At 34.2% G+C, this 23,035-nt stretch overlaps 1 protein-coding gene across 4 annotated transcripts in view; it reads right to left on the bottom strand.

Moving 5' to 3' along the window:
- The window catches only part of LOC101083672 (ADP-ribosylation factor-like protein 5A), a 761,586-nt gene that overhangs the window by 297,311 nt on the left and 441,240 nt on the right, over positions 1-23,035 (bottom strand). For 3 of the 4 annotated variants that reach the window (XM_045054468.1, XM_045054469.1, XM_045054470.1), the window contains one exon: positions 18,139-19,745. The exons of the other annotated variant lie outside the window; for it this stretch is intronic. In XM_045054468.1, the coding sequence (XP_044910403.1) occupies positions 18,273-18,794 (522 nt within the window). In that variant the 5' untranslated portion in view covers positions 18,795-19,745 and the 3' untranslated portion in view covers positions 18,139-18,272. Of the gene's footprint in view, positions 1-18,138; positions 19,746-23,035 lie in introns of those variants that run through there. 4 annotated transcript variants of the gene reach the window in all.

Here is a 23,035-nt window from a genome sequence, read left to right as displayed (position 1 = left end):
GTTAATAAGATAAAACCAAACCTCTTCTTTGGATTAAAATATTCTTTCATGAACTGACCAACCTCTCCTCACTTGACTACTTCCATCTCTGGCCATCAATGTATCTCATCCAATAGTCCACACCCAACTCTATTACTTGAACTTTGTTACCCACCCTTCAGACTGGTTTTCTATTTTGAGATTGTACTTATCCTTCAACGTCCACCTTTTCAAGCCATCCTATATACCTGCTCTGATTATCAGTTCCTCCTGTGGTAACACAGTGCATTGTTTCGTTTTTCTAGTATAAAATTTCACATCTTAAAAAAGTCAACCGTTGTTCTCCTGCTGTTTAAACACTTGTCATGTGTAAAGACTATGGCTTTACATACTTCCATCACTGTGTTTCTATTAACTTGTAAAAGGATTGCTTTTAATAAGTATTTAATAAACATTTAACTGAATAATCTTAAATAGCCACATTCTTAAGTTCTCTCATGGAAGTTTCATAAGAATCATTTCCTCAAAACTTATGTACAACTTAAAAAAGTAATTTAATTATTCAAATCATGATTTAAAAATGACTGCTTTTTGTTACAAGATGTTTTGCTAATCCTTCTCAGTCCCCAGGAAAAATAAGGAAAACATTTTTATCCTTCTATTATCCAGCTTTCTATATTTATTACCATTTTCTTTTTAGAGACATGTGTGTATATTTATTTTGTTCATTATAAGAGTAGTAATACATGTACATGATAAGACATGTTTAAAAATTTATTTAGGGACGCCTGGGTGGCTCAGTTGGTTAAGTCTCCGACTCTTGGTTTCCACTCAGGTCATGATCTCCTGGTTTCCTGAATTCGAGCTCCTCATCTGCTGACACTGCAGAGCCTGCTTGGGATGCTCTCTCTCCCTCTATGTCCTCCCCCACCCCCCACTTGCCCTCTCTCAGTCTCTCTCTCAAAATAAATAAATAAACTTAAATTTTTTTTAAATTTGGGTCACCTGGGTGTCTCAGTTGGTTGAGCGTCCGACTTCGGCTCAGGTCATGATCTCACGGTTTGTGGGTTCAAACCCCGCGTCGGGCTCTGTGCTGACAGCTCAGAGCCTGGAGCACCTTCAGATTCTGTGTCTCCCTCTCTCTCTGCTCCTCTCCTACTCACACTCTGTCTTTCTCTCAAAAATAAATAAAGATTTAAAAAAATTTAAATTTATTTTGAAGAGGGGAGGGGCAGAGAGAAAAGGAGAGAGAATCCCAAGCAGGCTCTACTGTCATCACAGAACCCAACACAGATCTCACGAACTGTGAGATCATGACCTGAACTGAAGTCAAGAGTTGGACGTTTAACTGGCTGAGCCACCTAGGTGCCCCAAGACATTTAAATAAGTACAAGAAAATGTAGTGAAATGGCACATTTTCCTTTCTTCAAGCTTGGTCACACAATCTGAGGTTGGCAAAAAGAGGGAAATATATTTCCATTTTTCTGTCATTTTCAATTATTCACTTCTGATAACCATATTATAATAAATATTACACTTATATGTCTATTTCTTGATTTATCACCTTAAAACTAATATACATTCTTTCTGAGATGTAAAGTAAGAAATTTAATGTGACTTAATATAGTTTTCTTTTTCTTTCTATATTAAGTATATAAAATATTTATAAATATCATTAAAAATATATAAGGATAAAAATTTTAGTCATTGTTAAGACAATTGGTTTTGTGGAGAAGATATTGGATTCTGAATTATTAAACTTGTAGCTTTTAAAGAAAGTGTCTAAAACATCAAATTCTAATATATACTCTATTTTCATATTTAATCAATTGCTCAAATATTATCATATTTTAACTAGCTTCATAATTGGACATTTCTTTCCTTTAACATTCTTGTGTTTCTTCCCTGGAGTGCATATGTGTGTGTGTATTTTTTTTCTTGCCAAGAAATAGATATAACTCTTTCTTCACACCCCACTTATACCCGACCAGAGAAATTCATCCAGATTGGTCAAATACAAGGACACTGTTCAGGTCTCTGGCCATAGTCAGTAAAGCATTCAATGTCACCCATACAAAGGCACATTTGGGCATAGTCCCATTTTTCCATGCTCTTTTCATAACTGCTTGGTGAGTCACATCTCACAACTGCAGTCTTAGGAACCTTCTTTCTAGGCATTGAGATAAACTCTTTGTTGTAAATTGTTAAATTAACTACTTGTGAGGGTTCTCTGGTTTGGTTATGCCTAAAAGTATGTTGGTAAAATCTGTGATTTGGATTTAGTCCTCCAGGGAAGGTGGCCAAGTAAAGATGCCTAGGCTATGCAAAGGAAGTTACCCCAGAATGCAACTACACTCCTCTGAGTTCTGTGTTAAGTGTTCAGGGAAAATTATTTGTGTTCCGTTGGATTTTCTTTGAGAAAAATAAAGACTGTAGGGTATGACTAAATTTGAAATATATAGTCCCCTCACTTATCCAGCAAACAACAAACACCTTTCTGAATTTTATTTTGTCAAATTTTAAAAGACCTTCTAAGTAGGAAATGTATTCAGCCACCACTCCCAGTCACCATAGAAATTTGTACCCATACTAGGAAACAATTTTAATTTTCACATCTCAATGGTGGGTGTCATTACATGATGACATAAAATGACCAAAATCTTTTGGCAAAAGATTCTAGATACAACATAAATCTGCCAGAGGAAATGAGAGATATATCTATACCTATATTCTATTAACAACACATGCTATAATAAGCCTAAACTAAAAAGAATGACAAATTCAAAGAAATGAGCATCTCAGAGAAAAACACCAGTAAGTTGAACAAAATAAAGTACAGGAAGGCAGTATAATTGCAAAATCCTCTTCCCACTATGTTTTTACCAGCATTACCCCACCTTAACATTAATGCCTTTTTCTTCTGCTCACGTGGGCTGGTCAAGATTCTTGAAACTTTGATTCAATAATTCAAGTATTAAATTGTATAGGAAGATAGAAAATGCTTTGAAATAAAATAAAGTGCTATCAAATTTTACAAAGTCCTTGCATTTCTCTTAGAGACAGTACTACAGTTTTCTAACACTAACACCAATATTTTAAAACAGAAGTGAATAAAATTGTGTGTGTGTGTGTGTGTGTGTGTGTGTGTGTATTTGCTTGTGTGTGTGTTTTGTAAAAGTGCCATTTGCCTTGAATAGGGAAAAATACATAAAGAGAAAGTTAAAGAGAATTTAAGAACCACTCAGAGTAATTCCTTAAAGTTTTCTTTCTAATTGCAATTGAAATTTGTGGGCAGATTTAAAAAATAAATCACCAGAAGACTCTGAAAACTAAACAGCAATAGGTGATCCACCAATCATCTGTTTTGAGTGAGGGAAGTCAAAACTTGAACCACTAATGCAATAGTAGTGAAATTTTCTTTTTCTTCCTCCTTTCCCCCCAACTTTGACTCAAGTGGTTAGAATTAGGGAACTGTTTAGCAAGCATGGACATTAAAATGTCCAAGAATAGTCTAACTTTCTGGACAGAGGACTGGGAAAGGAACATCTGTGAGACCAAGAATGTGGAGTCTTCATTTTTTTTCTTTTTTTTGGTGTTTTCTTTTTTCTATTTTTTTTTCCTCTCATGCCTCTGCCCCAGTTGCACAAAACACACAATCACTGCTGTCATGGTGAGCAGAGCACCTAAAAGTCTCAGAGAAAACCAATCTCTATGGATAGAAGAAAAACAACAATGGCAACTTAGATGAAGAGTGTGAAAAGAATTGCCATCTTTTTTCCCCTTTTTCTTGTAACCACTGTAGCCTGAGAGCCAGCATTGCACGGTTCTATATGTAGCTGAAACTCTGAGAGAACTCCATTACTCTAGCCAGAGGAGCCAGGAAACGGACTAGGGACAGAGGGAAGAGAGAGGAAATAGCTGATGAAATCAATCTTCTAACTCTGTGTAGGAAATAGCATAATCCGTCTAAGCTTTGCATGAGCAGTATATACCCAAAAGAGCTTACTGAAGGCTCTGATAATTGAATTACAACATAAGCCACTATCCAAGCCCAAGAATGAACACAAAAGTGGCACAAAGATCATAGCAAAGGATTTGAGAATGGAACTGACATTATAATCTGTCACCCACAGTAGATGAGACAGACTTTACAGCACAAAGTTGAATAGATCGATCGCTTCTTAAAATAAACAAACAAAAAATTAACATTTTCCAGAAAATGTTAATGGACAGAAAATTTCAAAGCATAATATTCAAAATATACAGTATACAACCCTCAAAACCAGGAAATCTGATCAATTCAAGAGGGAAAATACAAGATCATATTTGCCAATCAGAGATGACCCAGATGTTAGAATTATCAAAGACTTTAAAACAGTCACTCCATGAGAAAAAAGTAAACATGCTTGAAATAAAAGGAAAAATAGAAGTTCTCAACAGAGAAGTAAAAACTAAATATCTAGTTAAGTGGAACAGACTAATTTTCTCCACCAAAGTTATTTTAAAAACATGAATACAATGATTGAAATTTTATATCTATCTATATACCTATCTAAATATGTAATTTATAAGATAACTAACATTTAAAGGGGAGATTGTACACCTCAAACTAATATAACACTATTAACTACATTAATTATGTTAACTACATTGGAATTAAGATTTTAAAACATGAAAGGAAAAAATATAAAGGGGAATCAAGAAATCTGTATAGTTACAAGGCTTCAATATTTTACTTGAGTTACTTTAAGTAGAATGGGAGGAGTCAGAATAACCAGGAAAGAGCTAATATATTGGGATACAGCTAAAAAAAAATCCCATAATTAAAATAGAATAGAATACTTAAATATGTTCAAATATTCTAAGTGAAAGTAGGAGATTAAAGTTGAAAACAGAGGAACAAAAATCAGGAGTCAAGTAAGAAAATAATAAATAGTACACTTAAATACAAACCAACTACATTCAGTGTAATTTGTCTAAACACACTAATTGAAATAAATATTTTATGATTAGATTGAAAAAAAAGCAAGACAAAACTATGTGTAGTTGACAAGAAACTCATTTTAACTAAAATGATACAGAAAGTTTAAAAGTTTATACAAAAATCTGTACACAAATGCTCATAGAAACCTAATTTATAAACATACAAAAGAAAACAACACAAATGATCTTCACTCATCATTAGAGAAATACAAATCAAAACCACAATGAGATGCGACCTCATACCTGTAAGAATGGCTGAAATTAACCACTCAGGAAACACCAAATGTTGGCAAGGATTCAGAGAAAGGGGAACACTTTTGCACTGTTGCAGGAATGCAAACTGGTGCAGCCACTCTGAACAGTATGGAAGTTCCTCAAAAAATTAAAAATATACCTACCCTATGACCCAGAAATTGCACTACTAGGTATTTATCCAAAGCATACAAAAATGCTGATTTGAAGGGGCACATTCACCCCAATGTTTACAGCAGCACTATCAACAATAGCCAAATTGTGGAAAGAGCCCAAGTGTTCATCGACTGACAAATGGACAGAGAAGATGTGGTATGTATATGTATGTGTATGTGTATGTGTATATGTATGTATATACATATAATGGAATGCTACTTGGTGATCAAAAAGAATGAAATCTTGCCATTTGTAACAATAGGGATGGAACTAGAATGTAATGTACTGAGATAAATTTGTCAGAAAAAGACAAATATCATATCAAATATCAAATATCATATGGGGAACTTAAGAAAAAAACAGACAAATATAGGGAAGGGAAGGAAAAATGAGATAAAAACAGAGAGGGAGGCAAACCAGGCAAACTGTGTCTCTTAAATATGAAGAACAAACTGAGGGTTGCTGGAAGGGAGGTGGGGAGGATGGGCAAAATGGGTGATGGGCATTAAGGAGGGCACTTGTTGAGATGAGCACTGGGTGTCATATGTAAGAGATGAATCACTGGGTTCTACTCTTGAAACCAATACTACGCTGTATGTTAACTAACTTGAATTTAAATAAATAAATTTTAAAAAAGAAGAGACAAGCAAACTATGGTACATATATACACTGAAATGCTATCACCCATAAGAACAAAGCATTCATAGAAGCATCATCACGTATGAATCCTAAATGCAGTCATGTGAGCAAAAGAAGCTACTGTGAAATTACAGGATTCTATTTTCAAGAAGACTGTATTAATGGAGAATTTTAAAAAGACTAATGTGAGCAAACAAAGTCAGAGTGAAATTACAGGATTCCATTTTTTAAGAAGACTGTATGAATGGAGAAGACATCAGTGTTCCTCAGGAGTTTACCTCGTGGGGAGAATATGATTGCGAGAGGATATCATGATAGAAATTTTCGGAGGTGATGGAACTTGTCTGAATTTTAACTGTGGTAGTCACACAACTTGTTACATTTTTAAAAACACAAAAACTTTTACAGCAAAAGAAATGTATTTTACTGTGTGTAAATAAAAAATAATTTTACAAGATAGAAAAAGAATTAAAGATATAAAATGATGATTTCTAAAAATAATGCTATGCTTTAAAAAATAAGTGTAAGTTTACATCTGTAAGGGATCTTTCTCCCTAAAACAATTAAACATTGCATTCATTGTATCAGTTTAATTTCTACTGAAATCAGGGTTTTTCCTCAAATAAACACTTAAAAGTTCTCTCAGGAAAAAAACAAAATAAAAAAACTAAATATAATGAAACAATAAAGTTGGACTTGATTTGAAGGGATTAGAACAGAGATCCGTGAAATGAAACTGTGGAATGACAGCACATGGTCCCTGTTCGCCTAACCTTTGCTGAAGTATAGCTAGCAATACAGAGCAATATCATTTATGATACAGAACAAAATAATTTATGATAATAAAATGAAAAAGTATCAAAAAAATTTCACAGAGCTTCTCACTGGAAAAGACTGAGCAAAGATGGGTATCATACAAATGTGAAATCATAATGATTAGAAGAAAGAAACACAAGAATTAGCACTGTGATTCTGTATTAGGTCCTTATCGGGAACTGTGTAAATATCTTACAATGTGAAATATATCTCTTGGTATTTATTGAAGAAATAAACTATATATATATGTATATATATACATGTATGTATATGTATATATATATACATGTACACATATATACTATGTATATATATAGTTTGTTTATAGTTTATTTTTTTATTAAATATACTTTATTTTCAAGAGAAGTTTTAAGTTCACAGAAAAATTGAATGAAAAGTGGAAACAGTTCCTATATACCTTCTTCTATCCTCACACAACTTCCCCCACTGTCAACACCCCACCATTATTATTGCAAATAATGTAATGGATGAGCCTGCATTCACACATCATTATCACACGAAGTCCATGGTTTACATTAGGGCTCATTCTTGGTGCTGTACATTCCATAGGTGTTGACAACTGTGCCCACCATTATAGTGCATAGATAACAGTTTCATTGCCCTAAAAATCCTTAGTGCTCCACCTATTTATTTCTCCCTACCCCTTAATCCTTGACAACCATGAAGTGTTTCAATGTCTCCATACTTCATGCCTTTTCCAGGATATTATACAATTGGAATCATACAGTATGTGAGTTTTCCAGATTGCCCCCTTCATTTTTTTTTTATTTTTTATTTTTTTTTAATTTTTTTTTCAACGTTTATTTATTTTTGGGACAGAGAGAGACAGAGTATGAACGGGGGAGGGGCAGAGAGAGAGGGAGACACAGAATCAGAAACAGGCTCCAGGCTCTGAGCCATCAGCCCAGAGCCTGACGCGGGGCTCGAACTCACGGACCGCGAGATCGCGACCTGGTTGAAGTCGGACGCTTAACCGACTGTGCCACCCAGGCGCCCCTCCCCCTTCATTTATTAATGTGCATTTAAGGCTCCTTCATGTGTGTTCATAGTTTGGTGGCTTATTTCTTTTTTTGTGCTGAGTAATATTGCATTGTCTGGATGTACTGTGGTTTACTTATCCACTCACCTACTGAAGGGCATTTTGGTTGCTTCCAAGTTTGGCAAGTATAAATAAAGCTGCTATAAATATGAATGTGGAGTTTTTGGTGTCTACATTAAGTTTTGAAATCCTTTGGGTTAATACCATGGCACACGACTCTAGATTATATGGTTAGAGTATGTTTAATTGTGTAACAAGTTGCCAAAATATTTTCCAAGGTGGCTGTAACAAGTCTGCATTCCTATCAACAATAAATGAGAGCTCCTTTTGTTCCACATTCTTCCTAGCATTTGGAGATTTCAGTGTTTTGAACTTTGACCATTCAGGTGTAGTGGTATCTCATTGTTGTGATTTGTAATTCCCTAATGACATATAACATGTAACATATTTTAATATGCTTATTTGTGATTCATGTATCTTCTTTGGTAAGGTATCCTTTGAGCTCTTTTGACATTTTTAATTGGGTGTTTCATTTTAATCAGGTTGTCTATATACTCATTCTTGAATTTTAAGAGGTCTGTGAGTTTTTGACAACAATTTTTATAAGATGGGTCTTTTACAACTATTTCATTCTAGTCTATGACTTCTCATTCTCTTGATGATGTCTTTTACACAGCAGTAATTTTCTATTTTAATGAAATACAGCTTACCAATTATTTCTTTCATGGATAATGCCTTTGGTACTGTATCTAAAAAGTCATCAGCATTCCCATGTTCATCTAGATTTTCTCGTATATTATCTTCCAGAAACCTCATTGTTTTGCACTTTACATTTAGGCTTGTGATATTTTTGAGTTAATTTTTGTGAAGGGTGTAAAGTCTATGTCTAGAATTGTTTTAATTATTTTTTTACTTATGTTTTTTTCTTCTTTTTTATGTCGATGTCTACTGTTCCATCACCATTGGTTGAAAAGACTATTTTTTCTCCATTGTATTGCCTTTGCTCTTTTGTCAAGGATGAGTTGACTATTTGGGTGGTGTATTTCTAGGCTCTTTATTCCGCTACATTGATATATTTACTCTTTTATCATTTTTTATTATTTTTTATTATTTTGTTAATACTACATCAGTTGATCACTGTAGCTTTACAGCAAATCTTGAAGTCAAGTAACATTTGTTCTCCAAGTTTGCTCTTCTTCACCAATATTGTGTCGGTGATTCTGAATCTTTTGCCTCTCATAAAAATTTTAGAATCAATTTGTCAATAACCACAAAATAACTGCTGGGATTTTTATTTGAATTGTAGTGAAAATACAGGTCTAGTTTGGAAGAACTGGTGTTTTGACAATCAAGTCATCCTATCAAGGAACATAGAATATCTCTTTAGCTTTCTTTCATCAGAATTTTGTAGTTTTCTCTGTTATAGATCTTCTACATATTTTGTTAGATTTAACCTAAGTATTACTTTTTTCCCTCTGGGTCCTAATGTAAATTATATTATGTTTAAAAATTCGAACTGCTCATTGCTTATTGATCAATGAAAATAAGAACAGCTGAAATTTATTAAGTATTTTACTATGTGCTAGACACTGTTTTGAACACTTCATTTGTGTTATTTCAATGTATACGTCCCTAAACTCAAGGAGTTATACAATATCCCTTTGTTATTTTATAGATGAGGAAATTATAAAGTGTAAAAGCCAACGTAGCTTGCTCTAATTCACTCTGCTACTAAATGACAGAGACAGATTTTAAACTGGGGAAGTATGGCTCTTAACCATTACGCTCCACCATCACTATAGCCCTCTATATGCCTCATAAGAGCAGTTATAAGACTATGAAACTACACAGTATGTTAGGATTGCACTGCTATTAAGGGAAGATTATGAAAGTGGAAACAAACTCAGGAATCACACGATAGGAGCTTTTCTTTTGGAAATGTTACCTGCAAAGCTTTAGATTATAAGCAAATTCAAACTTTCCTTAAATGTCTAAGCTATATTTTGAAGAGGTTCAAGGGTTTACAAGGTCATGCATACATTAGAGCAAGAACATAGAAACTAATCATAACTTTTGCTGTCTTATCAGACTTCAGTTTAATATTTGAGTTGATTGCCAGTTATGTAAATGGAAATGTGTGTTTCTGGATAAATATATAATTATATAAATTTCTTTCAAAATACGATGGCAAAGGGAAAAATGCTTTGCATCTTGTAAAACTGAAAATTTGATGTTGCTACTTCCACGGAAGCTAGACATTGTGGATTGGCATCAGAGATGTAGCCACAAGATCTGTGTGTAATTCACAATTTCAATGGATTGCTAAAAAATATTTTAACCTGAATTGTCTCTGCTTCACACACTTGCAGACTGTGTAATTCCAGTTCACTTAATAAATCTTCTTTGTGTCTTCTGGCTTGGATATGCTTTTAAAAGACTGGATTAGTTAGAGGGCTGGGATACTTATCTGATAACTGTGATTTTGGTACATATTTATGCATCATTTTCAGATTCCTTAATAAATTATCAGAAAAAGGATATGCTTTTTATACAAGTAGAAATCAGCTATATTTTAATGGTTGGAGGGAATTAAATTCATGGAATAGTGAAATTACCCTAGTGACGTGCTAAGATATCAACTGATAAAAATTTGTTACACACACACAACACACACACTAGTATATACAGAAGCAATATAAGGATGATATACGTTATAAATGTAAAAAAATAGATTTGTATATAGCTAACAAATAAGTATATTGTTCAACATAAGTAGCCATCAGGAAAATGCAAATTAAGAACACAATGATATATCACTATACAAATATTAAAACAGCCAAATAAAAACAGTGGCAACATCAAATGCCAGCAAAGATGCGAAGAAATGGGATCTATTGCTGGAGGGAGTGTCAAGTGGTACAGCCACGATGGGAAATTGTCAAATTTTTAGAAAACTAAATGTATGGTTGCATACGTCTCGACAATTGCAAACCTGGACATTTATCTAGGGAAATAAAAAAGAAATATGTTCACACAAAGCCTATACATGAATGTACACCGCAGCTTTATTCATAATAACCCAAAACTGAAAACAACCAAAATGTTCCTGAATAGATAAATAGTTAAAAACTATGCCCCATTTTCAGCAATAAAACAACAAACTTGAACACAACCACTTGGATGAACCTCAGCACACTGTGCTGAGTAAAGGAATCCAATCTCAAGTGCTCACATATTATATGATTGCACTTACATAACATTATATGAGTGACAAAACTATATATATGAAGAACAGGTTAATAGTTGTCAAGGGTTAGGGATGGTGGTGGGGAGTGAGTGGGTGGCTGTGCCTTTAAAGAAGTCCTATGAGGGGAACCTGTGGTAACGACATAGATCTTTATGTTTTTTTTTTTCAATATACTTAATTTATTGTCAAATTGGTTCCATACTACACCCAGTTCTCATCTAAAAAGGTGCCCTCCTCAATACCCATCACCCACCCTCCCTTCCCTCTCACCCCCCCATCAACCCTCAGTTTGTTCTCAGTTTTAAAGAGTCTCTTATGCTTTGGCTCTCTCCCACTCTAATCTTTTTTTTTCTTCCCCTCCCCAATGGGTTTCTGTTAAGTTTCTCAGGATCCACATAAGAGTGAAAACATATGGTATCTGTCTTTCTCTGTATGGCTTATTTCACTTAGCATCACACTCTCCAGTTCCATCCACGTTGCTACAAAGGGCCATATTTCATTCTTTCTCATTGCCACGTAGTACTCCATTGTGTATATAAACCATAATTTCTTTATCCATTCCATAGATCTTTATGTTGATGGTGGTGGTGCTTATACAAATCCACACAAGGGATAAGATGAGGTAGAATGTCATACACAAATTGTATCAATGTACTATTCTGGCTTTAATACTGTATTATAATATATAAGAGGTATACACTGAGGAAAACTGGGTAAAAAGTACTTGTGACCTCTCTCTACTTACTTTTCAACGTCTTGCTACTCTATAATTGTTTAAAAATAAAAGTTTTAAAAATTTTAGTCTAAAGTATGCAATACTTATAATAATTAGGAGATTAGAGAAAGTGAAAGAAATAGCCAAGGAACTACGTATTTTATTTTTGAGGAATGGTAGACAAACTAGGGAAAGAGGGTAAAGTATGATGATTGTCTTGAAAATATCTGAGAGATTGTTATATGTATGAACTACTAATATTGACTTTCAAACAAAACACATAGGATAGAGAATAAAAATTAAAATAAAGCAGAATCTAAGTTTACATTAATTGACTAGAGGGCCTTTGAAATTTTGTTTAACTGTGAGAGTAGATTCTGTGATGCTAAGTTCTCCCACATGTGTAGAAATGATAACTGAGTGACCCAAAAACTATTCAAATATGGCCAAACATTTAGTTTCTGAAGCAGATGAAAGCACAGAAATAGAATCTTTCAAAATTAATGAAAGACAAAGTGGGTGTATTCCTGAGTAAGTAAATTTGAGTAGTACTCTATACACAGTTTGCTTGTAACTTCCTCTTTTTCTGTTATTCACATTGCTTAGTGTCATCCTGTTCTACTTAGCACCACCAAAATTGTCAGAATATGCTCTCAGTAAAGAGTCTGAAGTTAATTTTTAGTGATATATAAATGAAGAAGAGCTAAAGAATGCCCATTCCACGCAGAAATGGCAGACTACCTCTTACTATTATTTCAAGTGTTACTCACTATGTCCATTTGTGTAAGGTCCATTTCCAGTAGGAAAATAAAATGACTGAACCCTTTAGGGGAGCCTGGATAGCTCAGTTGGTTAAGTGTTGACTCTTAATATTGGCTTAGGTCATGGTCCCACGGTTCATGAGATTGAGACCTGAATTGAGTCCTGAATCAGGCTCTGCTCTGACAGCGAGGAGCCTGCTTGGGGTTCTCTCTCCTCCTTTCTCTCTGCCCCTCCCCCCCTCACATGCCAAGAGCCTGCACTCCCTCTCAAAATAAATAAACATTTTAAAAATGCCTGAACCCTTTAGATATATAAGTAATTTTATTTAGGGATAAACTAAGATGATTCCAATGTAATATTTTTTTAGATTACTTTCAGTTGTATTTTTATATTCTTTTCTCCATCATGTTTCTCAACTTATTAAAGATATAGGATATACAACTTCATTTGAAGGTTTGTGAAGTGTGTGAAGATACAAACTAGAATCGAATCATCATGTAGCTTTGTCACATTATATATATATATATATATATATATATATATATATATATATATATATATTTTTTTTTTTTTTTTTTAAATTCCTATTCCTAGAAGGACAATAATCTTGACAAGTGTTGATACTCAAAAGACAAACAGGAAATCTATTGTTGAAGCAAAGCCAACTGCAATAAAGAACAATCCCTTAGGGGATAATTAGTAGTGTCCTTCCTAGAAGGAGATAATCAGGAGAAGATATTATTAGGGTTTTAGTTGGGAATAAGTAGAGTTGATAAAATCATAAAATTTGGATTGTGAGCCCAGGGATCCTGGTATTTGCTGGATGGATGATCACGTAGTTCATCTGGGCATGTCAGTTGTTCACATACTTTGTAATCTCATCTTCTAAGAGCAAGTACTGAACTTATTCTAATGTAGCAAGTATCGATCTTATCTTTCCCTATCCTCACATTGTTTAATATAGAGAAAGGAAAAGATGCCTAGTCCCAGAGTTCTTTAACATGAACACAGGAAAATATGTTGGTTTCAGTTCTCACAAGGCTTTCCTGAGAGAGAAAAAAATTATATGAATTCTCTAGTTTTTCTTTTACATGTCAAATGTCACACCAGAGGACTCTTATCATGGTCATTTAATTCATTGGTAGAGAACTGAAGATAAGATTTAAAAAAATTTTTAAAACAACAACAACAGAAAAAAACAAAACAAGAAAACCGCCAGCCTCCAGAGTATGCTGGACAGGATAAGGGAAAATGAAATAGAGGAAACAGAAAATAGCTTTATTTTATTGGTGCTTCATGTTTTTTGTTTTCTCCTATTTCCCTTGGATGTGCCAAAATACTATATGAGTCAAGTATAATAGAGAGTGAAATAAAATCTTGAGAGCTGAATCACAGTGTCTTTTAGCTAAGCTAAAAAGAAAAGCTAAAAGACACTTATATCCCATCACTTCTCTTTCATTATTTTCATTAGTAGCAAGTCACTGAGCCCAGGCCACACCCAAGGGAAGGGAAGTTCAGCCTCATCTCTTGAAAGGAGGAATAAAAAAAAATTGGAGGTGTTTGAAATCATCATAGAGGTTAAGTACATTAGGAATGCTGACTTAGAATGTTTAAATTTATCAAGAGTCGGGAAATGAAACTTTATGCATTCTTACATATGTACTTTAAGCTTATATCTTACTGTCAATGGGTGTGCAATCAATATAACAATGTCTACACTGCTATAAAAATAGGAAGTTAATTTCAAAGGCAATGCAATTTTCTTAATTTGTATAATTTATATTTTATCAAACCTGTCTCTTTAATTTCCACCTTCATATTTGTAAGTAATTTTGAATAAAACCAAGCCTGGAGTTCTGGGAAAGATGGTGGGTTGAATGCATGCATTAACCCATGATTCTTCCTGAAACTCCATTATCATGATATGAAAAAAAAATTGATATAAATTCAACTAAGCGAAAGAGAAGAGAAAAAGAGACAAGGGAAACACATTTTAGGAAATGAAGGGGGGGGATAAATGGCATTTAAAGGCCTAATTCAGAGATCTAGATAATAACCACATCAAAAATAACATCAGTCACTGAGGAAATGCAAAATTTGAAACCACAGTTAATTGCTATTGCACATCTCTAGGGACTGCTAAAATTAAAAGGTAGTGTACTAGGGGCCGGATGGGACCCAGAACAAACAGAACTTTCATCGAGTTCTGGTGGGAAAGCTAAGTAAGAAACAATTTGACAATTTCTTACAAAAGCTAAGCAAATAATCATATGACCTACCATAGCAGTTCTGTATTAGATTCATACGTCTGTGTAACAAAATACAATAAACTAGATAGCTTAAAACAGGGGGAATTTATTGTCTTCTCATTCTGGAGGCAAGAAGTCCTCTGTAGGCTCTCAGAAAGAATCCAAACCTTCCTTGCCTCCTCCTAGTTGCTGGTGATTGCCAGAAATCCTTGGTTTCCTTTGGCTAGCTGCATCACTCCAAATTTTGCCTTCATTTCCAAATGGACTTTTTCCCTTCTGCGTGTACTTTATGTCTCTGTATATCCAAATGTCCCTTTCCTGACAAGGACACCAGTCACAGGATTTAGAATCTACTATATGTAGAATGACCTCATTTAACGTGATCACATCTAGAAAGACCCTATTTCCATATAAGGTCACATTTATAGGCTCTGAGTGAACATGAATTTTTAGAAGACACTATTCAACCCAGGAAAGCTCTACTCATAATCACTCAGAATTAAAACAACCCAAATATCCTTCAATTGGCAAGTGAAAAAAGTCTGCTTGGCAAACTTAAAGAATTATTCCTCATCTCTGAGAGATTCACGAATCAGTTAGAAATAAAGTCTCACAGCAGCATCAATATTAGAATAATTAAAAATCTTCTTTCAATAAGCTAATGGTATGAGTAATTAGTTTATTATTTAACCATTTACTTAGTAATCTTTACCAATTGCAAAAAATTATGAGAAGAATTAAAGGGATACAATCTAAGTAAGCTAAAAATCCTTGATGTCAAAGGAATTTAAAAGACACTAGATAAAATTGTTTTGTTTTGTTTTGTTTTTGAAAGAAGAGAAAATGAAATTGATAATGGGCTCTGTATGGACACAAATTCTTTCAAGGTTCCAAATTGTGATTTTAATTCTAATTTCTGTGTAGGTTACAACTGCCTCAGTCTTCAACTGCACTGCCTGCTTTTTAAGAGTCTCCTTGAAAGGCTCCAACTTCCTGTACCCTTGGACATCAGTGAGGAGCTCCTGAACCAGGAGGCTCGTTTAGTTCCTGTGGGTATGTCCGGTTGCTTCTGCTTTCATGATTTTGTTATTTCTTTCTCTTGACTTATCTTCTGTCATCGCAATTGCTCTGCAAATCTCATAAAATTCTGTTTAAGTCACATTTCTTCTACACGACCATCTTTTTAGTATACAATGAACTCTCCTTTCTTCAAAATATAATATAAATAGAATATTACACTTCTTTCAGGTCATCACACTAACTTTGGCAGGGCCTAAGCAGCAGTACAAATGAAGACATGTATCTAAATTCAAACCAAATGTCTAAATATTCAAAAACACAAATATAGCCAACACACCATTATATCTACTGTATTTTATCTTCTTAACTTAAAACTATTTTTACATTGACACAATTGAAAGATATGTGTAAAGTTTTAATTTTATGACTAAAAAAAGCACAGGCTCTAAGGCAATGAATTTAATCAGTGTTTTCCCTGAACACTGGTAATGTTTGGATAAGTCATCAAATAAATTAATATATATCAGAGTTTAGTATATGCTCATTCCATAGAAATTACTTTTTTTATATTCATTTTGGCAAAAGTACAGTTTTATTGGTTTTTTTTAGTAATTTAGAATTTACCTTTGTAAAAGCAAGTTGACAAATATTAAAATATTATAAAATGTTATACTTGCATTATGAACATTATAATATAAATACAAACACAAAACATCCACTGTTAAACACTGATCTCCCATGCCTGACTTGGATTTAGCTACTGAGTATATTATATTTTACAGAAAGAAACTTTCAAAGTTTTGTCAATGCTTGTAGTATATACTATTACCCCTCATCAAAATCTGCGTGAAATCCAAAAGGCTCATATTCAAGGTAGTTACTTTTTTTATTCAACATTCTAAAACATGCCAGTTTGGATCAGCCTTCAGATTTTCAGGGCATGAAACATATACAAAGAGAGTACCCAAAAATATGTGTGAACACATTTAGGATAAGTCTGTTTACAAGTACAATAAAAATACCTTCAACCTTCCTATCTTTCCATTTTCAGTGAAAAACAAAATACACTAGCCAAACATAAGATATTTGGGGCCAAGTTACTTCTTTGTAAAAATAATTTATCATGCATTGATCAACTCTTACTAGCATTAAAAAAAACTGTATTTTATAGTTGTCAATGCATTCACACTGGTTAGTAAGAAGTGAAAAAGAAAAAAAGCATAGAAACAAAAAAAAAATCTCAAACTATCCCAACTCCAGAAATAAGAAATTTTCAAATTAAGAAATAACCTTGTTGCTTAGAAAATAAGTACTTTTTATCTCAAACTCACTCTAACTGCTTGTATAATTCAATACCTAAGAAGACTCTAGGTAAATTATTTTATAATATTTATAGGATGATACTTCTTTGGGTAGGCATATTTTACACAATAGCTTCCAATTAATGTGGGAAAAAATCACTTGATAATTTTAATCATAATTAATGATTAATTAATGGATTAACAATTTTCTCAGTAATTTAGATGGCATAGATCCAACAAAGGGAACAAGAATTGTTCAATGTGAAATTCTGTCCATTCCTAACACTAAGCCGAAAGTTTGCAGATACTCCACTCAGATTACATGTTTTCATGTATGTAATTTGATCAACAAAAAAATAGGTACAAAATGTCGAGCTTTCTCCTTTTCTTTCTTTTTCGTTCGCTTTTTTTTTTTTTTTAAGAGCAGCTCAATAATTTTATGGGTTGGTTAGTACAATATAGAGAACACAGGGGAAAGCACAAAATGGCACTTAACACCACTGCCAGTACTCATCTCATCATGGTTATAACTAAGGATAGTATTACCTTTTGTGTTATTTGCTTTTCTTTGCAACATAAATCAAAGCCATAAACTTGAACTTGAGGTATATACACATTAGATATACAACCTTATGTAAAATACTTTTCATAAGTAACCTTACATTTTAAAATATTGGAAACTGAATATCTGTGCTGATTTGTAGTCTGACTTAATGGAACAAGAAGAGAACAACATTCAACTAGGGAGGCTTATACTGACAATAAAGCTCTTAAAGTTAAAAATGTCTCCTTCTCCCTTTGTACTTACCAGAAGCTACACAATGTCCTGAGAGGATTCATTATGAGAAAAATGGCAATCACAGCTTTAAAGACCTTGCTTTGGAAGGGACTAATGAGAAAGCAGATTGGAAAGTGAGACTTCATCTTTGTTCTCAAATGAGTGGTCTTAATTTTTCTTCTTATAGAAAAAGTTTAAATCAGTTTATTATAAATATATCTAAACCATTAATTTTTGCAGCTTTCAGATAAAGTCCAGCACTTCGTTTATACAAAGTCTATGAGAAGAGGTCAGTAGAGATCATCTAATCTTAAATCATGACATCATCCATTCAAGTCCTTGGCATAATCCCTCTCCAGTAAGAGCATAGCATGCTTGGATATGCCACTGGTGATCTTTAATAGAAGTTAATTTCAAAAACTGGGAGATTTCTGCTACAGTCATGCATTCTTTAACATCTTGTTTACTAGCAAAAATCAGCAATCCAGCTTTCCTTAGGTCCTCATGGGCTAACATTTTATAGAGTTCTTCTCTAGTTACAGAAATTCTTTCTCTGTCTGTACCGTCCACAACAACAATTACAAACTCTGTGTTAGTACAGTATGTGTTCCAGGAAGAACGAAGAGATTCTTGTCCACCAATAGCCCACATTAAGAAACACGTATGATTAATCACTATTTCTTCTACATTACTTCCAATTGTAGGTGATGCATGTACAACTTCATTCATAGAAACTTGGTAAAGGACGGTAGTTTTCCCTGCATTATCCAGCCCAAGAATAACTTTGTGCCCCTGGTGATCGAACAGTCTCCATTTCCTGGTGAAGAGAATTCCCATTCTTGGGCAGCGGAACCGCCTCTAGACACCCGGGCGCCTGCCCTCCCCTGGCTCAGGCTGAAGGGGAGGAGAGAGAGAGGCACCGGTGCCTCTGCCTCTGCTGCTGCTGCTTCTGCGCTGGCCGCCAGCTCAAAATGGCACTTAACACCACTGCCAGTACTCATCTCATTATGGTTATAACTAAGGATAGTATTATCCTTCCTGGGAACTGGAGGGAGGCCGAAGCCCAAGCCGCCCTGCCACCCTGCCCTGCCCTGTGCGTGTGCGAGAACCCCACAGCTGCCGCCGCGGCACTCGCCTGGCTCCTGGACATCGCCGCCGCATTGTCTCAGTACAGTTTTATTGTTAAAGCCAGTATTTTACAGAGATTATTTTATTGAAAACAATTGCAAATAAGATGAATTTCTGAATTATTGTCAAAGAACTGCTAAGGGAAATAATCAATTTTTAGATTTAAAAATAAACAATGTACTCTACATATTCTGATCAAATATTGGAAAGGGTCAGTAAATACTATAAGTAATTCAACTTCATCATACAAATAATGGTCACTTATATCGCAATTTCACTATCCTTAAAGTAATGATATAGCTCTATTCAACGTTACAAAGAGTATTAGGCTCCATGGATGTTATCCCCACACATGCATATATGCAAATATAGGACTGATATGACTGTTTAATGCTACAAAATGTTCCTCATATGTGCAACTGCTGTAAATACTGAATTAAATTAGGAGTACTTCCAGGACCACAAACTGAAACATAAAAAGGCTAATTTGTCTTTGCTCTTTCCAAAGAACTTCACCACTCAAATCTTCCTTGTAGTTGGAAGGAGTATCATCCCAGACATACTGGCACCAGTCACACAGGCCATGGTTGCCATAGGACACACAGCTCCAGTGGAGAAGCATTCTCTGGAGCCTGAGGATGTTGCTCATGAACGTGGGCACTGAAAGACACAAAGCGTACCCTCCCAATACTGAGGGCCAGATTCCAAGGTATAGGCTCCATGTGTCTTTTAAACAACTTGACGTCTTTTTTTGTTTGCGATATACAGACCCTTCTAAATAAAATACAGGATCCATCTTATCTAAGCCTATGTGGCACTGCATTTGATTATTCTTTATTTTTTCCCATTTTATGGCCCTTGAAGACAGAGCAGGGATACAGAACTTCAGTTAACTAGGCTGCGAGGAAATGATTGAGCTACATTTTCCTATAATACTACAACATAATATTCAAAATATTAAATACTAAAAACTCAAATTTAATAGGAGAAAAACACATAAGTTGCTAGAGAAGTTATCTCAACCAATTTATTCATGCTCTTTAAGTTTAACCTTTCATTTTAACTTACTGCTACCTGTAAATTTACCCCAAATGGTAAAGTGCTCATTTGTGCTACTCAGAAAATATTCTCCAGCTCCTAGCAGGAGCAAAGGGCTAAGTGTCCATTCTGTGGCTAATATGTTCTGCATGGAAGTAATTTAACTACACACTTGAGATCCTACAGGTCTTTATCCCCAGCACAGCAGATGGCAGTGACCCAAGTAATGTATGTTTCATCAGCAAAGGTACATTATTGACTGACAATAAGAACACCTTCACTGATTTACAGTGGAGGTGTAGAGCCAACAAGAAATAAACTCTTCATCCCAGTCTCTCTCTCACACCCTTCTTTCTCATCACTACCGTATGGTGATTTCATTGTGTATAATTAATACTAGTTTTCTATATCAGGATATCATTTAATCAATTTTTTCTTGATATAAAATAAATGTTAATCAACAAGGAAGAGTTGATGTATATACAACAGAATTTAACATTTTTTAACACTGTTCAAAGGAATGGTTCCTCAAAAAAAAAAGTACAACAAAGCGGTACATGGATTAACAGAATCATAGGAAAATAACAAAAGCAGTGCCTTTGTTGGTAATAGAGTATACAATAAGTATTTTTGATATTTTCTGTAAAGATATATTTCATATTTTATCACATCAAATCCTCTACTCCCTTTCTTAAGAAAATTTGTGAAAAGAAAAAGAAATCAACAAAATTTATAGCTGAAAAAATAAAGATCTCTTAGTGAAACAAAAAATATTTTAGCTAATGTCTGATTTTCTTGCTTTAAAGAAACTGAAAAACATATACAATGGGATTTTACCAATGTCTAAATTTATATATTAATCAGAAATATGCATTAAATATACTAATTTAGTTGGTTGTAAGCCATTACTAGGAAAGAAATATAGTTAAGAGAAATTTGTTTAAACATACTGAGGCCACAGTAGTCCTATTAAAAAATATGGTCACTTAAAAAAAAATAAAAGTTGGTATTCTGTTTAAGAATTGAGTTGAGGGGCGCGCCTGGGTGACTCAGTCGATTAAGCGTCCAACTCCGGCTCAGGTCATGAACTCATGGTTTATGAGTTTGAGCCCTGCATCGGGCTCTGTGCTGACAGCTTACAGCCTGGAGCCTGCTTCGGATTCGGTGTCTCCCTCTCTCTCTCTCTTTCTGCTCCTCCCTGGCTCACGCTCTCTCTCTCTCTCAAAAATAAACATTAATAAAAAAAATATTTTAATTGAGTTGAAAAAAATCTATCTCCTTTCTATATGGATGAAAAACATAAATTCAAGAGAATCTAATTTCCTCTTATTAATAAATTGGTATAAAAAGAAAGTCAACATAATATTTCATGAAATGGTGTTACTGGTTTCAGGAGTAGAGTTTAGTGATTCATCACCTACATATAACACCCAGTGCTCACCCCAATAAGTGCCCTCCTTAATGCCCATGCCCCCATCTATCTCCCCCTCTAGCAATCCTCAGCTTATGTTTCCTTCCCTTCCCCTATGTTCATCTGTTTTCTTAAATTCCACGTGTGAGTGAAAATATATGATATTTTTCTTTCTCTGACTTATTTTTCTTAGCATAATTACATTCTAGGTCCATCCAGGTTGTTGCAAATGGCAAGATTTCATTCTTTTGATGGCTGAGTAGTATTCATTGTATATATATACCGCATCTTTATCCATTCATCAGTTGGTTGACATTTGTGCTCTTTCCATAACTTGGCTATCATTGATAGTTATCTTACTACTCTCTTTCTATGTAGCAATTGTGCACAAAATAGTGCTAACTGGATTCCCGGTAAGTCTGTGGTGAATTCTAACAGATTCTTACCATAGCCATATGAAAGGCTCAAATTGTAGTTGAAGAAACAATTATGAATTTTATTTTTTACGGCTCCAGAATTCCTCAACAAAATTATTTGCAAGAGAAGCTAATCTTTACTGAGTGTTAAACCTCACCGGTCCTTTGTGTTCAGTGTATTCTAAAGTCATGACTTTATTCATCCACATACTTTCTTTACAGAGCAGAAGACACTAAAAAAAAGATAAATCATTTTATTTCTGTAGGAAGAAACTGATATGAAACAAGTTGCATTATTTATTACCTAGTCATGGTAACTGCCCCAAAACCCAGCAAAACTATCTTGCAAGGAGAAACATGGTTCACAGAAAAAAATGAAAAATGTCTGCATTCAGGCTTCATTTTTTTATGAGGTTCAAACATTTTTATGCGGACTTAGTTTATTGTTTTATGATTTTCTCACCACTTTTATTTCTAAGCTCCATGCACATTTAATTTGGATCTTGTGTTCCCCAGATAGCTATAGAACTCCTGGGTCCAGGCCATCCCAGCATCAAGTTGCAGTCAGCAAGAAAAATCTACTTTATCCAACCAAACAGCTGAGCTATAGTATATTTTGAATAAGGTGATATAAAGAATTCTGTTGATATATAAAAACTGAATGTCTCTATGTGATTCTATGAAAACACATAACAAATTTTCTTTTAATTTGATGAACTCCAAAAATATCTGCCAATAGATGACCTTATGTTATATGCTCATAAGGTAAAAGATGTGTGTATTTATGCACATGATGAAAGGTGTGAATATTTGTCCAGATTTGAAATCCCTTACTCTTTAGCAATTTCCCATTTGCTACACTCTCCATTTCAGAGAATTATAATGATATGAATTAACATGGAAGTTGCTCTTGGAGTCTTGAGGGATATAACAGGGAATTAAGAAGGTACTTGGGATATCAGAGTGTGGAATTAGCTACAAAAATGCAAAGTAGTACTTAAATTTAAAAAGTGCCCACTTTTCTGTTTATCCATGAAACTGACTTTTGCAGATGATCACTTCTTTTCATAATGCCTGGGGCTGCT

This window comes from Felis catus, chromosome A3 (genome assembly GCF_018350175.1).
Source record: "Felis catus isolate Fca126 chromosome A3, F.catus_Fca126_mat1.0, whole genome shotgun sequence".
In the NCBI taxonomy this organism is placed as follows: Eukaryota; Metazoa; Chordata; class Mammalia; order Carnivora; family Felidae; genus Felis; species Felis catus.
The sequence above is the reverse complement of the archived record's forward strand: the minus strand, read 5'-3'. Positions and strand labels throughout refer to the sequence as shown.